The sequence below is a fragment of the Oncorhynchus masou genome, chromosome 31, assembly GCF_036934945.1.
Source record: "Oncorhynchus masou masou isolate Uvic2021 chromosome 31, UVic_Omas_1.1, whole genome shotgun sequence".
In the NCBI taxonomy this organism is placed as follows: Eukaryota; Metazoa; Chordata; class Actinopteri; order Salmoniformes; family Salmonidae; genus Oncorhynchus; species Oncorhynchus masou.
The window spans coordinates 93650749-93668397 of record NC_088242.1 but is presented as its reverse complement, the minus strand read 5'-3'; the positions used below and the strand labels follow the sequence as shown (position 1 = coordinate 93668397).

The following is a 17649-nucleotide window of genomic DNA, read 5'->3' as shown; positions in this document are numbered from 1 at the left end:
GATACAGATCACTAGGGTTGGAAATCACAAGGTAATCCTGAGTTCAAATGTAAATCGGTTCATTTCCTCCCAATAAAGTCATGAATTAATTCAAGTTCACAAAACTCAATATACGGATGTGACATTGAATTCTATTCAAGATGTTCCCTAAAGTTGAGCAGCGCCCGGGAGGAGTAGTCCAGGAGCCTAGTGTGGTTTAGAGCTTCGACCAGCCTCCTATTAGAAGCAGCAAAGTGAGCCGGAGCCAAATGGATGATTTTCTGGGATGATGAAGAAGCCGGGCATGGTTCCCACAGATATCACGTTCACATGACCTAGTGGGTGTGTCTGTCGGGGGGGTAGAGGACAGTAGGTTGTTGGGTGTAGAAGGTTGCTGGGTGTAGAAGGTTGCTGGGTGTAGAGGACAGTAGGATGTTGGGGGGGGGGGTAGACGACAGTAGGTTGTTGGGGGGGGTAGACGACAGTAGGTTGTTGGGGGGGGTAGACGACAGTAGGTTGTTGGGGTAGAAGGTTGCTGGGTGTAGAGGACAGTAGGATGTTGGGGGGGTAGACGACAGTAGGTTGTTGGGGGGTAGACGACAGTAGGTTGTTGGGGGTAGACGACAGTAGGTTGTTGGGGGTAGAAGGTTGGGGGTAGAGGACAGTAGGATGTTGGGGGGGTAGAGGACAGTAGGTTGTTGGGGGTAGAGGACAGTAGGCTGTTGGGGGTAGAGGACAGTAGGCTGTTGGGGGTAGAGGACAGTAGGCTGTTGGGGGTAGAGGACAGTAGGCTGTTGGGGGCAGAGGACAGTAGGTTGTTGGGGGTAGAGGACAGTAGGCTGTTGGGGGTAGAGGACAGTAGGTTGTTGGGGGGGTAGAGGACAGTAGGTTGTTGGGGGGGGTAGACGACAGTAGGTTGTTGGGGGTAGAGGACAGTAGGTTGTTGGGGGGTAGAGGACAGTAGGTTGTTGGGGGTAGAGGACAGTAGGTTGTTGGGGGTAGAAGGTTGCTGGGTGTAGAGGACAGTAGGATGTTGGGGGGTAGAGGACAGTAGGTTGTTGGGGGTAGACGACAGTAGGCTGTTGGGGGTAGAGGACAGTAGGCTGTTGGGGGTAGAGGACAGTAGGCTGTTGGGGGTAGAGGACAGTAGGTTGTTGGGGGTAGAGGACAGTAGGCTGTTGGGGGTAGAGGACAGTAGGTTGTTGGGGGGTAGACGACAGTAGGTTGTTGGGGGTAGAGGACAGTAGGTTGTTGGGGGTAGGCGACAGTAGGTTGTTGGGGGGGGGTAGACGACAGTAGGTTGTTGGGGGTAGGCGACAGTAGGTTGTTGGGGGTAGAAGGTTGCTGGGTGTAGAGGACAGTAGGATGTTGGGGGGGGGTAGACGACAGTAGGTTGTTGGGGGTAGACGACAGTAGGCTGTTGGGGGTAGAGGACAGTAGGCTGTTGGGGGTAGAGGACAGTAGGTTGTTGGGGGTAGAGGACAGTAGGTTGTTGGGGTAGAGGACAGTAGGTTGTTGGGGGTAGAGGACAGTAGGTTGTTGGGGGTAGAGGACAGTAGGTTGTTGGGGGTAGAGGACAGTAAGTTGTTGGGGGTAGAGGACAGTAGGTTGTTGGGGGTAGAGGACAGTAGGTTGTTGGGGGTAGAGGACAGTAGGTTGTTGGGGGTAGAGGACAGTAGGTTGTTGGGGGTAGAGGACAGTAGGTTGGGGGTTCAGGCTCACCGTGGGAGCAGGGAAGAACCCGGAGCTTGTCTCCATCCTCATACTCGTCAAGGCAGATGGCGCACACATCGTAGACGTCGCCTGGGTCAAAAAGACAAAGCTCAATGGCAGGACGATATACAGAAACATACTCCTTATAAAGACATTGTGTTGCCTGCATTTATTTAAATGACGAGCTGAGTCAGACTACTGACAACTGACTCATTCCCCTACATTCTCACACTGGTCATTCCCCTACATTCTCACACTGGTCATTCCCCTACATTCTCACACTGGTCATTCCCCTACATTCTCACACTGGTCATTCCCCTACATTCTCACACTGGTCATTCTCCTACATTCTCACACTGGTCATTCCCCTACATTCTCACACTGGTCATTCCCCTACATTCTCACACTGGTCATTCCCCTACATTCTCACACTGGTCATTCCTCTACATTCTCACACTGGTCATTCCTCTACATTCTCACACTGGTCATTCCCCTGCATTCTCACACTGGTCATTCCTCTACATTCTCACACTGGTCATTCCTCTACATTCTCACACCACACAGGTCATTCCCCTACATTCTCACACTGGTCATTCCCCTACATTCTCACACCACACTGGTCATTCCCCTACATTCTCACACCACACTGGTCATTCCCCTACATTCTCACACTGGTCATTCCCCTACATTCTCACACCACACTGGTCATTCCCCTACATTCTCACACCACACTGGTCATTCCCCTACATTCTCACACCACACTGGTCATTCTCCTACATTCTCACACTGGTCATTCCCCTACATTCTCACACCACACTGGTCATTCCCCTACATTCTCACACCACACTGGTCATTCTCCTACATTCTCACACTGGTCATTCCTCTACATTCTCACACTGGTCATTCCCCTACATTCTCACACTGGTCATTCTCCTACATTCTCACACTGGTCATTCTCCTACATTCTCACACTGGTCATTCCCCTACATTCTCACACCACACTGGTCATTCTCCTACATTCTCACACTGGTCATTCCTCTACATTCTCACACTGGTCATTCCCCTACATTCTCACACCACACTGGTCATTCCCCTACATTCTCACACTGGTAATTCCCCTACATTCTCACACTGGTCATTCCTCTACATTCTCACACTGGTCATTCCCCTACATTCTCACACCACACTGGTCATTCCCCTACATTCTCACACGGGTCATTCCTCTACATTCTCACACTGGTCATTCCCCTACATTCTCACACCACACTGGTCATTCCCCTACATTCTCACACTGGTCATTCCCCTACATTCCCACACCACACAGGTCATTCCCCTACATTCTCACACTGGTCATTCCCCTACATTCTCACACCACACTGGTCATTCCCCTACATTCTCACACCACACTGGTCATTCCCCTACATTCTCACACCACACTGGTCATTCCCCTACATTCTCACACTGGTCATTCCCCTACATTCTCACACAGGTCATTCCTCTACATTCTCACACTGGTCATTCCCCTACATTCTCACACCACACAGGTCATTCCCCTACATTCTCACACTGGTCATTCCCCTACATTCTCACACTGGTCATTCCCCTACATTCTCACACTGGTCATTCCCCTACATTCTCACACTGGTCATTCCTCTACATTCTCACACTGGTCATTCCCCTACATTCTCACACCACACTGGTCATTCCCCTACATTCTCACACTGGTCATTCCCCTACATTCTCACACTGGTCATTCCCCTACATTCTCACACTGGTCATTCCTCTACATTCTCACACTGGTCATTGCCCTACATTCTCACACTGGTCATTCCCCTACATTCTCACACTGGTCATTCCTCTACATTCTCACACTGGTCATTCCCCTACATTCTCACACCACACTGGTCATTCCCCTACATTCTCACACCACACTGGTCATTCTCCTACATTCTCACACTGGTCATTCCCCTACATTCTCACACCACACTGGTCATTCCCCTACATTCTCACACTGGTCATTCTCCTACATTCTCACACTGGTCATTCCCCTACATTCTCACACCACACTGGTCATTCCCCTACATTCTCACACTGGTCATTCCCCTACATTCTCACACTGGTCATTCCTCTACATTCTCACACCACACAGGTCATTCCCCTACATTCTCACACTGGTCATTGCCCTACATTCTCACACTGGTCATTCCCCTACATTCTCACACTGGTCATTCCTCTACATTCTCACACTGGTAATTCCCCTACATTCTCACACTGGTCATTCCCCTACATTCTCACACTGGTCATTCCCCTACATTCTCACACTGGTCATTCCCCTACATTCTCACACTGGTCATTCCCCTACATTCTCACACTGGTCATTCCCCTACATTCTCACACTGGTCATTCCCCTACATTCTCACACCACACTGGTCATTCCCCTACATTCTCACACCACACTGGTCATTCCTCTACATTCTCACACCACACTGGTCATTCCTCTACATTCTCACACTGGTCATTCCCCTACATTCTCACACTGGTCATTCCCCTACATTCTCACACTGGTCATTCCCCTACATTCTCACACTGGTCATTCCCCTACATTCTCACACTGGTCATTCCCCTACATTCTCACACTGGTCATTCCTCTACATTCTCACACTGGTAATTCCCCTACATTCTCACACTGGTCATTCCCCTACATTCTCACACTGGTCATTCCCCTACATTCTCACACTGGTCATTCCCCTACATTCTCACACTGGTCATTCCCCTACATTCTCACACTGGTCATTCCCCTACATTCTCACACTGGTCATTCCCCTACATTCTCACACTGGTCATTCCCCTACATTCTCACACTGGTCATTCCCCTACATTCTCACACTGGTCATTCCCCTACATTCTCACACTGGTCATTCCCCTACATTCTCACACTGGTCATTCCCCTACATTCTCACACTGGTCATTCCCCTACATTCTCACACTGGTCATTCCCCTACATTCTCACACCACACTGGTCATTCCCCTACATTCTCACACTGGTCATTCCCCTACATTCTCACACTGGTAATTCCTCTACATTCTCACACTGGTCATTCCTCTACATTCTCACACTGGTCATTCCTCTACATTCTCACACTGGTCATTCCTCTACATTCTCACACTGGTCATTCCCCTACATTCTCACACCACACTGGTCATTCCCCTACATTCTCACACTGGTCATTCCCCTACATTCTCACACCACACTGGTCATTCCCCTACATTCTCACACTGGTCATTCCCCTACATTCTCACACTGGTCATTCCCCTACATTCTCACACTGGTCATTCCCCTACATTCTCACACTGGTCATTCCCCTACATTCTCACACTGGTCATTCCTCTACATTCTCACACTGGTCATTCCTCTACATTCTCACACTGGTCATTCCCCTACATTCTCACACCACACAGGTCATTCCCCTACATTCTCACACTGGTCATTCCCCTACATTCTCACACTGGTCATTCCCCTACATTCTCACAACACACTGGTCATTCCCCTACATTCTCACACCACACTGGTCATTCTCCTACATTCTCACACTGGTAATTCCCCTACATTCTCACACTGGTCATTCCTCTACATTCTCACACCACACTGGTCATTCCTCTACATTCTCACACTGGTCATTCCTCTACATTCTCACACTGGTCATTCCCCTACATTCTCACACCACACTGGTCATTCCCCTACATTCTCACACCACACTGGTCATTCCCCTACATTCTCACACCACACTGGTCATTCCCCTACATTCTCACACCACACAGGTCATTCCCCTACATTCTCACACCACACTGGTCATTCCTCTACATTCTCACACTGGTCATTCCCCTACATTCTCACACTGGTCATTCTCCTACATTCTCACACTGGTCATTCCCCTACATTCCCACACCACACAGGTCATTCCCCTACATTCTCACACTGGTCATTCCCCTACATTCTCACACCACACAGGTCATTCCCCTACATTCCCACACCACACAGGTCATTCCCCTACATTCTCACACTGGTCATTCCCCTACATTCTCACACCACACTGGTCATTCCCCTACATTCTCACACTGGTCATTCCCCTACATTCTCACACCACACTGGTCATTCCTCTACATTAGTTTTGTACTAAGTTCTCACTCTTTCCAAAATGGCTGCCAGGTAGGCGGCTGATGAATAGGGCCTAGGCACATTTCCTTTTTCAGCCCTGACGTTCCCGGAGGACTTCTTGAAAAAAAAAAAAAACGCTGGGCCCTCTCTTAAAGCCCAGGAATTCTAAATGCACTCCCTTTCAAAATCCCACAGCATTCTTCCCTGCCACTTCGCTAGCGGGGAGGAGGATGTGCAGTGTTGTGGAGGGGCCGGTGTTTATGCAAGCTTTAAATGAGCATGTTTTTGGCTGTTCCCCAGTATCTGTGCCAGGACTGCATGTGACCGTATAAGGATGAGGAGTCACAGCCACTCCCCCCTTCAACAACGTCACTCTCCTTTTTTTTTTGTTGCCTTTCCTCTTTCCTCTGTCCCCCCCTCCCCCGCGCGCCTCTGTCCCCCCCTCCCCCGCGCGCCTCTGTCCCCCTCCCCTCCTCGCCTCTGTCCCCCCTCCCGCACGCCTGTCCCCCTCCCCGCGCCTCTGTCCCCCTCCCCCCCGAGCCTCTGTCCCCTCCTCCGTCTCGATCACTTTTTCTCAGACTGTATCTGTCGCCTTTCTCCAACTCTCTTGCTTCTCTCTGTTTGTCACACTTCCTTACTTTTGATAATTCGCCGGGTCTCTCTCTCTCTCTCTCTCTCTCTCTCTCTCTCTCTCTCTCTCTCTCTCTCTCTCTCTCTCTCTCTCTCTCTCTCTCTCTCTCTCTCTCTCTCTCTCTCTCTCTCTCTCTCTCTCTCTCTCTCTCTCTCTCTCTCTCTCTCTCTCTCTCTCTCTCTCTCTCTCTCTCTCTCTCTCTCTCTCTCTCTCTCTCTCTCTCTCTCTCTCTCTCTCTCTCTCTCTCTCTCTCTCTCTCTCTCTCTCTCTCTCTCTCTCTCTCTCTCTCTCTCTCTCTCTCTCTCTCTCTCTCTCTCTCTCTCTGTGTGCTGGACAGAGGGGTGAGAGAAGGGGAGTGTTTTATAAAAGCCATGGGTCCAGCACACTCGGGCTATTCTGAGTAAAGTTTAGCACTAAGCAGAAAAATACTTCCGACACCACAAACTCAGTGGTGCACTGCTTAGTAATATTAGTTGTATTAAGTAAGACATTGTGTTATTCACTAAGGCACAAACACAGTGACATCTGAGACCTGCAGCGTAACAGCTCAGTTTAATTATCTGACATAGCAAAGTAAACAACACGTTTGTCTTATGGTCAGTACTCCATTCAGTTTGCTTAAAAAAATATATAAATATTTAACCTTTATTTAACTAGGAAAGTCAGTTAAAAACAAAATTCTTATTTACAATGACTGCCTACACCGGGCCACACCCGGAACGACGGTGGGCCAATTGTACGGCGCGCTATGGGACGCCCAATCACGGCCGGTTGTGATACAGCCTGGACTCAAAACAAGTCGTCTCTAGTGTCGCCTCTAGTGACGCCTCTAGTGACGCCTCTAACACAGAGATGCAGTGCCTTGCGTCACTCGCGAGTCCAAACTTGGCTCACTTCCAAGTTAATTTTACTTTACAGTCCTCATGTTATGGTTTCTACATTATTACGAGGGCCTTTTCCGATTGGTCTGATTTCAGTATATTTTTCAAGGCCACTGTCCCTATCAAGCAGTTCCAGTTCGTGTCGGTCAGAGAGAAGTATGGCGGCAGAATTAGCTGGTTGAGCGAAATTCACTGTCTGGTCATCCCTTCTCACAAAAGCAAAGGGATTAAACTACTCAGGCTGACGTGAGCATTTTACTCACATTTCCTGGAACTTTACACCCAATGTATTTAGTACTGTTGGTAGTGATGATATCACTATTTACATTAGATACATCACAAGTCACATAACCCTAACCCCAGGCCAAATAACCCTAACCCCGGGCCAAATAACCCTAACCCCGGGCCAAATAACCCCAACCCCGGGCCAAATAACCCTAACCCCGGGCCAAATAACCCTAACCCCGGGCCAAATAACCCTAGCCCCGGGCCAAATAACCCTAGCCCCGGGCCAAATAACCCTAGCCCCGGGCCAAATAACCCTAACCCCGGCCAAATAACCCTAACCCCGGGCCAAATTACCCTAACTCCGGGCCAAATAACCCTAACTCCGGGCCAAATAACCTAACCCCGGGCCAAATAACCCTAACCCGGGCCAAATAACCCTAGCCCCGGGCCAAATAACCCTACCCCGGGCCAAATAACCCTAACCCCGGGCCAAATAACCCTAGCCCCGGGCCAAATAACCCTAGCCCCGGGCCAAATAACCCTAGCCCAGGCCAAATAACCCTAACCCAGGCCAAATAACCCTAACCCCGGGCCAAATAACCCTAACCCCGGGCCAAATAACCCTAACCCCGGGCCAAATAACCCTAACCCAGGCCAAATAACCCTAACCCCGGGCCAAATAACCCTAACCCAGGCCAAATAACCCTAGCCCAGGCCAAATAACCCTAACCCCGGGCCAAATAACCCTAACCCAGGCCAAACGGCTGTGATTCCACTCAGTGTGTTTAGAGGAACATGCTTTGGACACAACACTATATCAACATTTATGCTGCTGCTATTTGAGCGAAGGATTCAATAACGTTGTTTTTCTTTTTTTAACACAGCAGCGTCAAAACAAATATACAAAATAATAATTGAAGCATCAAACCTTCAACCATTTGGAAGAGTCTCTGTTTAGCCAATAATGTTAAATCAGACTCTGTATATGGTTTGATTAACATGTTATAAGCCCATTATCGCTGACATCGTGTTGAAGAGGCCCCTAAGGGGTTTTGGGGGCCAGTAGTTTAAAAAGAGCCAGAATGTCAATGCAAGTCCTCCATTTTGCTCCATCCAGTCAACCAGCCAGCATTCCTTGGTCTTAGGAAGAATCATACTGCACTACTGAACTAATCAGAGCGAGGAGACAACAATGTACACTTGTGACTTTGTGTGACGGGCACAGATCTGCACAGCTACCTACAGATAGAAGGGCTGTAATATCACCATCTTCCTGCCTCACTGTTCACAAAGCCTCAGAGTGTATATATTCAGCCCAGGGCTGGAACAGGGGAAGGGAGAAGCACACACAGTGACTCATCAGTCAGAGAGCCCCGGGGAGAGAGGCAGAGGGCAGGGGTCAGAGGGAGAGCCCGGTCCCTCTCAGACATGGAGCAATGAGGTACCATCTTGGGTTGAGTGGTTTTAGAAGGGTGAACTAGAGCGAGGGGAAATGAATCTCCTTGGCTTTCTCTGGTATTGGAGGTTGTTGTGTCTGCTCCTCATCTGGTGGCAACACCAAACACACACCCTCTGCCTTAACCAGGGGCGGCAGGGTAGCCTAGTGGTTGGAGCGTTGGACTAGTAACTGGAAGGTTGCAAGTTTAAACCCCCGAGCTGACAAGGTAGAAATCTGTCATTCTGCCCCTGAACAAGGCAGTTAACCCACTGTTCCTAGGCCGTCATTGAAAATAAGAATTTGTTCTTAACTGACTTGCCTAGTTAAATAAAAGGTCAAATAAAATAAAAACAGAGCCAGAAAGACAGTGAAAAAGACACAGTCACACGGTAAGTTTATATGGATGATATATAGGCTAGCAATAAGGCTACACCAAAGTCAATACTCGAGGAGCTAGAAAACTGAATTAGCATCCTTAGAAGACCACGGGAACTAAAACTAGGGATAGCATCAAAGCTAATTCAAATGCTAATCAAGGGCTAACAACAAGACTAGCAAACGGTTATCATCAACACAAGGGTACAAAAATGGCACACAAGTACAAGGCCCTATGCTCCTGAATTAGCTAACGTTAGAATTACATCATGTTTACCAGCCTAGTATTATTGTATAACTTTACATAATACTCCAAGGACTAGTATTGTGTGGTAAAACCGCTGCTATTGTACATGGCATTGACACAGGTACCGGTCTATTCAGAGCCCCTCCATTGTGCTCTCTATGTACAGTGTGTTCTGCCTGTGAGTCTCATCTCCAGACATGCAAGTCTGACATCATTCCACGCCCGTGTCTGTCTCTGTCTCTCTCTCAGAGACACACACACACGCCAAATTCCTCATCGTCGGTGCCGTTGTGTGTGCAACGGCACAGACAATACGCTAGGCCCGGCTAATCAGCTAGCATCTCGCCCACATGTCATCCCGCTGCCCATAGAAGCCTGCATCGCTCAGTTAAGGGAATTAATAGTCGCTTTATTCACACCACTGGGAGGTATAATTGCATCAGTGCACACGGTGCTTCTCTGGGATGAGTCTCTCAGCCCCAAACAGCCCCTGGAATGACATGGAAAACAAGTCAAAAGACCGAGCGTGCTAACACTCCAGTGTGATATCAAAGATACTGGTAACGAACTGAAGATAGTCCATCTGCGTCATTTCCAAAGGGAGCATATGAACACAGTGGGTAGAACAAGTAAGGAGGTGGGTTAGAGTCAAGGACGAACGAGCAAGATCCTATTGGTGTGTTTTTAGCATATTTCCGTGAAGGAATGCCTACTCTGAAGTGCGTGTAGCAATAACTCAATTCGCCTTCAACAATGCAGTTTTTTGGGAAGCTTTGGCAAAGGGTCGTCTACAAAACGTATATACACTTTTTTTGATATATATTTTTTATTTATCTGTTATTTCACCAGGTAAGTTGACTGAGAACACGTTCTCATTTGCAGCAACGACCTGGGGAATAGTTACAGGGGAGAGGAGGGGGGATTAATGAGCCAATTGTAAACTCTGTTCGTGACAGATATTCGTTTTGGAAACAGAATATTTCTTCGATGTGAAAATGTTTTTTTTTTTTTTTTTTTTAAAAGGTCGTCCCAGTTTCATCTAGCTCCCTCTTCCTGCTACTGGACTTCCTCTCAGGACCATATTTGGTGGTGACTGGAAGTTCTAAAAACACATGCTTTGGATTTATACCCCCTATTTAACTAGGCAAGTCAGTTAAGAACAAATTCTTATTTTCAATGACGGCTTAGGAACCGTGGGTTAACCGCCTCGTTCAGGGGCAGAATGACAGATTTGTACCTTGTCAGCTCGCTCTAACCACTAGGCTACCCTGCACGAACTATCTATGTTTCCCCTTTTATCCGTGGTGATACCATTAAATTAGCATTAGCATTGTTAACACTGGCTGTAGGTTAGATGTGTTATCAGCAAAGGACATATAGAGGCCAGTGTAGAGAGAAGTTGATTTTAATTTGTCTGACTTGTAGGCATTTGTGGGAGACGATGTGATAAAATCATTGCGGCGCGTGGTTCCCATCTTCAATTAACATTTTCATTTTGCAGTGTGCACAGACTGGTTCCGATCCAAAGCCCTTAGTGACAGGCCTGTTCTTTCAGTTGTCCACACACAGCCAATGAGGACCAGGCCCCACAAAACCATTCAAAACAGACAGACGGCATCACAGTATCACACAACCTGCTAAAACAAATCCCTAGAGACCAGACTCAGCAGGCATCAAGGCTTAGCTGAGGGGGAGGAGGCGGGTGGCTGAGGGCACCATTAGGCATCATTACCACATCGCAGCAGAAGCCAGAAAGCCAGCCAAGACAGACGAACTCTGCTGTCGCAGAGTGGTGTTAGGGATAGCTAAAAATACCCCCAGGCTGGAGAAAGTGAGCGCTGAGTTGGTATAAAAAGGTAGAAAAGAGTCGTTGGTGTAAACAATGAGCACAGAATGAGTCAGACGAGCCATTTTAAAAGGCTCTGTGAGACATCAGCCGCCATGTAGAGAGAAATATGGGGAGGCTGCAAGGTTTGGCCACGGACGAGTGCGAATCTGGGATGCCATTCCATCCCGGAACATCGCTCCGCTATACTAGTTATCCAGCTACTCACCTTCCATGTTGAAATGGCGCCAAGCTGGCAAACCCTATTAGGAACAACTAACAACATTGGAATACTCCCCTTCATTCCTTACAGGCCAATCAGCAGCGAGAAAACCTTCAGATCATAGTTTTAAATACAAAACAGTCCAATCTCTGTCGTTGATAACACTCAATTCTATCCTCTTACCTGCCACTACTTAAACGCTCTATAAAAACGTTGAGCTACAGGCCGGAGTCCCCAGAGACCCATTCTGTGCGATGATTGCAGGGATCCGGAGTTCAGGGCTTAAAAGGGTGATTTAGGTAGAGATTCGGTGTCCCCGCTTTGTATTGCCACAACACTGGCAGAGCGAGCAGAAACCCAGCTAACTGATGGACCAATTCCCTGGGACGTCTGAACTCTATGGAACGCCCGCGGAAACTGTCAGTTAGACAAGGGCTGTCTCTCACTCACACACACACACACAGTTTGTGTGTGTTGCCCGTTTGCCTCTCCTCAGAGCACATGCTACTGCCAGCCAGAGGGAGGAGTCTTGCCATACCCCGATTATAAGCTCTGCGAGGGGGCTACTTAGTATGCGCCAGCCAGACTCAGACAAAATCTCCTCAGTGTTCCCTGCACAGCAGATCTTTAATGGCTTCACCACCCCAAACACGGCAGGGGCATCTAAACTCCTTCCCAGTGTGAAAAGAGGCCTGACATTCGCAGACTATCTTGGACAAATCCCTATTAGCAATGCAAAAACATGGACGATAAATTCCTCCTGCACTGAGAGAGACAGACAAGAGCGAAATGGAAGAAACCCTCTCAAGTCCAGGAGTTTAAAATACCTCCCTCCAGGTAACCAGAAGATGTATTTGTATTGAGAGTGGCATTACTCACCTTCAGCCCTGTATTTAGTCTCAAGAGTAAAGCCTTAATCTGTGAGGTTGGCTTTTTTGGAAAATCAAGCAGTATTTCTTTATATATATATATATATATTTTTTTTAACCTTTATTTGACCAGAAAGGTCAATCAAGAACCAATTCATATTTCCAATGACGGCCTGACGAATCTCATTATTTCACAAGTCGTTCTTAACGTCACCCTCATCGTGGCCCAGTCACATGACACAAGTCGTTCTTAACGTCACCCTCAGCGTGGCCCAGTCACATGACACAAGTCGTTCTTAACGTCACCCTCAGCGTGGCCCAGTCACATGACACAAGTCGTTCTTAACGTCACCCTCAGCGTGGCCCAGTCACATGACACAAGGCGTGTCTAGAGCCGGTTGAGGTCAGTTTGCAGTTCTCATCTAGGACGAGTTGACCTGCTCGATCAGCGTTTACGGTCAACTGTTCGTAGAGGACAAAGGTCGATAGATCAATGCCCTCATACAAGGGTAAGTGTGCTCTCCGATCATAAAGCCAGATTTTAATCTTTGTATTGTTGACGCATACAAAAAGGTCAGCAAACAAACAGACACAAAACTATTTTAAGACTCTTTGTTCTCCCATGTCAAATCCCCATGTACACAGGTACTCCCTCAGCAGGGACGACCTGAACCTGTGTTGAAGCAGTTTCACATTAACGCAAAGTGAGAAAAACACAAGAGGATACCACACATCCCGAACAGACATTACTACAACAATTCACAGATGTAAAAAGATCGGGGCATTACACAACATGAGGGGAGTGCGATCCCCATGCTTAACACAAAACTGTCCAGATTGCCACGGTGATAGCTTTTTCCCTCCATACCTTTCTTGTACTTGTGAATGGGGAGTTTCTTCAGTTGGTCCTTGCGCAAACGGCTTCTCCGAGCCCTGTGTCTGTCCTGGACAAACTTGGTGATCTGAGCGAGGAGGGGAAGAGTCAACAGTCAGTTTTTAATCCCCTTAACATCGTCAAAAAAAATCCTGATGAGTTTTTCTGAACCTCACAACGCCATTGTACTTCGAACCATGCACCCTCTTGCCAAAAGTCTAACGTCACTATTTGATTGACAGTTATTTTCAAATTATTATAAATTAAGAGAATTCTCTGCAGTTGAGAAATTCCACAACCAATACTAATGCAAGATTTGTATGTACAAGCATTTCGCTACACTTGCATTAACATCTGCTAACCATGTGTATGTGACAAATAAATTTGATTTGATTTACATTTAACAGAATTACATTAATCAACGTTCTTATGTCAATTCTGTTTGAAATGGGATGACTTGGGTAACTGGTTCTTCTTCTAGTAATAAGGTTAGAGTGATTTAGAAAGAAAAAAAATCGAATGGGGCACAAGCTCTGCTATTTGTCCTAGCTTGATGACATCGTCACCAGCCCTATGCCTAGTGCCCTCAGACCAGAACATCCTAGAAAAACCTCCCTACTCCTGACATTCCCACAGATCTGCCATGCCAACATTGACTCAAATCACATGAACGAATGAACTCTACCAGTGTATTTGCCTACCATGAAAACAACGATGAGGATGAGGCAGATTCCCACAGTGATGAGGAAGGGTATCAGATAGTATTCCAGAGGCAGGCTGAAGTCTGGCATGAGGACCACATGACCCCTGGAGAATAACGACAGCAGCACCATTATGGAGATATATTCAAGTGTTTACAATGTATCGTCGGCTAGCCTTTCTAGGGAGTTTTTCCTAGTCACCCTTCATAGCCTGGTTCCTCTCTAATTTTCTTCCTAATTTTTGCCCTTTCTAGGGAGTTTTTCCTAGCCACCTGCATTGCTTGCTGTTTGGGATTTTAGGCTGGGTTTCTGTATAGCACTTTGAGATATCAGCTGATGTACGAAGGGCTATACAAATACATTTGATATCTTTGAGAAACGCGAGACCTTTATTTATTTATTTATTTTATTTTTTTTAAATCCCAGATTCTCCAGCGATCTCGGGCGGAGCGCTGGGAACGTGATGACACGTCTGCTTTACAACGTCGACAAGTCAACACACTGTGTTACATTATTATGTCATAAAGATGTTAAATAATATATTCCTTTTTTTTATTTTTTTTAAGAAAATATATTTCCAACATGACGCTGACAAGATTTATGTGGACATCATCGTTAGAGAGCCCAGTTCGACTATGCCAGTTAAGGTGCCTGTAATGTCCGAGGCTTGAATTATGTTGACATGGAAATAAGACGTAGGTCTCCGACTCACCCCTTGTCGTATGTGTAGTCTTCTTTCAGGGAGTTGGCAGTCTCTTCACTAACAAACACCGATGGAATGTCGATTTGCTTCAAAATATCCACTAAATGGGAAAGGAGGAGGGCAAGTTATTTATACACATGTGGAGTGGCTACATCATGAAATAACGTTACGTTTTAAAAAGGAAACGCCAAGACACGAGTCAGCTTTTGGGGAAAAATACTGGAATAGAAAGAAGGGCCTGTTTGCTGTATATCAACGCAGTTCAACGTCTGGCCTTTTCTGAAAATATTTACTTAGATAGACCAACACCATAGCGAACCTAAGATCTTTAAAGCTGTCAGATGAGGTAGCTTTCAGATGAGGTAGCTTTCAGATGAGGTAGTTTTCAGATGAGGTAGCTTTCAGATGAGGTAGCTTTCAGATGAGGTAGTTTTCAGATGGGGCAGTTTTCAGATGGGGCAGTTTTCAGATGAGGTAGTTTTCAGATGAGGTAGTTTTCAGTTGAGGTAGTTTTCAGTTGAGGTAGCTTTCAGATGTGGTAGTTTTCAGTGTCTATGGGAACCAGGCTGATGCCCACTTGTGCCACTGTCATTTAGTATTCTGCTCATATGCGACAGTTGTTAAGGCCCCCCGAACGAACCCTGGTGGCAGAAATCTCTTGGATGGCTGATGAGTTAAGAAATGGCTCACTGCCCAATGTTTGAAAAGAAGCCATCTCACCGGATGATCCAGTCTAGACAGTTACCAGCATGAGGAGCTGTCACCGTTACTCAGGTTGTCATACGCCCTGGAGTGAGAGACGGGGAGACAAGCAGCAAATGATGTGAAGAAAAAGCAGTCGAGAAAAGAGAAACAGATATCCATCCCTCCTCCCGAAAAACTCCTTTGTGTGATGGTAGCTAAGGCCGGGCGATCAACTCGGACGGGGTTGAACCGTTTGGAGACGTACTACGGCACTGCATACCTCCACAACAACACGAGGAGTCGGGCTTGGTGCTATGGGTGCAGCAGCTCCCAGCGAGTCCTAATGCTCCTCTTGACCCAGAGGTTTGGGAATCAAAGGTACATCTACTCTACTCACTCTACTACCCCTCTACCCCACCACTATACTACCCCTTTACTCCACTACTCCACTACTATACTACCCCTCTACTATACTACCCCTCTACTATACTACCCCTCTACTATACTACTATACTACCCCTTTACTCCACTACCCCTCTACCCCACCACTATACTACCCCTTTACTCCACTACCCCTCTACTATACTACCCATCTACTCAACTACCCCTCTACTATACTACCCCTCTACTATACTACCCCTCTACTATACTACCCCTCTAGTCCACTACTATACCACTCCTCTGCTCCACTACCCCTCTACCACCCCTCTACTCCACTACTATACTACCCCTCTACTCCACTACTATACTACCCCTCTACCACCCCTCTGCTCCGCTACTATACTACCCAACTACCCCACCACCCCACCACTATACTACCCCTTTACTCCACTACCCCTCTACTATACTACCCATCTACTCCACTACTATACTACCCCTCTACTATACTACCCCTCTACCACCCCTCTGCTCCGCTACTATACTACCCAACTACCCCACTACCCCTCTACTATACTACCTCTCTACTATACTACTATACTACCCCTCTACTATACTACTCCACTACCCCCCTACCCCTCTACTATACTACCCCTCTACTATACTACCCCTCTACTATACTACCCCTCTACTAATCCACTACCCCACTAATATACTACCCCACTACTATACCACTCCACTACCCCAATAATATACTACTCACTAATATACTACTCACTAATATACTACCCCTCTACTATACTACTCACTAATATACTACCCCTCTACTATACTACTCCACTAATATACTACCCCTCTACTATACTACTCCACTAATATACTACCCCTCTACTATACTACTCCACTAATATACTACTCACTAATATACTACCCCTCTACTATACTACTCCACTAATATACTACCCCTCTACTATACTACCCCTCTACTATACTACTATACTACCCCTCCACTACCCCCCTACCCCTCTACTATACTACCCCTCTACTATACTACCCCTCTACTATACTACCCCTCTACTATACTACTCCACTACTACTCCACTACCCCACTAATATACTACCCCACTAATATACTACCCCACTAATATACTACCCCACTACTATACCACTCCACTACCCCACTAATATACTACTCACTAATATACTACCCCCTCTACTATACTACTCCACTAATATACTACTCACTAATATACTACCCCTCTACTATACTACTCCACTAATATACTACCCCTCTACTATACTACTCCACTACTACTCCACTACCCCTCTACTATACTGCTCCACTACTACTCCACTACCCCTCTACTATACTACTCCACTACTACTCCACTACCCCTCTACTATACTGCTCCACTACTACTCCACTACCCCTCTACTATACTACACTACTACTCCACTACCCCTCTACTATACTGCTCCACTACTACTCCACTACCCCTCTACTATACTACTCCACTACTACTCCACTACCCCTCTACTATACTACTCCACTACTACTCCACTACCATACTACTCCACTACTACTCCACTACCCCTCTACTATACTACTCCACTACTCCACTACCCCTCTACTATACTGCTCCACTACTACTCCACTACCCCTCTACTATACTGCTCCACTACTACTCCACTACCCCTCTACTATACTGCTCCACTACTACTCCACTACCCCTCTACTATACTG

General features: G+C 47.0%; 1 protein-coding gene across 2 annotated transcripts in view; it reads right to left on the bottom strand.

Moving 5' to 3' along the window:
- LOC135524768 (E3 ubiquitin-protein ligase RNF13-like) overlaps positions 1 to 17649 on the bottom strand; it is an 83273-nt gene that overhangs the window by 4988 nt on the left and 60636 nt on the right. For both annotated transcript variants that reach the window (XM_064952577.1, XM_064952578.1), the window contains exons 6-9: positions 14853 to 14943; positions 14141 to 14246; positions 13434 to 13527; positions 1702 to 1782 (exon numbers count right to left, since the gene is read on the bottom strand). In XM_064952577.1, coding sequence (XP_064808649.1) covers positions 1702 to 1782; positions 13434 to 13527; positions 14141 to 14246; positions 14853 to 14943 — 372 coding nt within the window. The remainder of the gene's footprint in view (positions 1 to 1701; positions 1783 to 13433; positions 13528 to 14140; positions 14247 to 14852; positions 14944 to 17649) is intronic.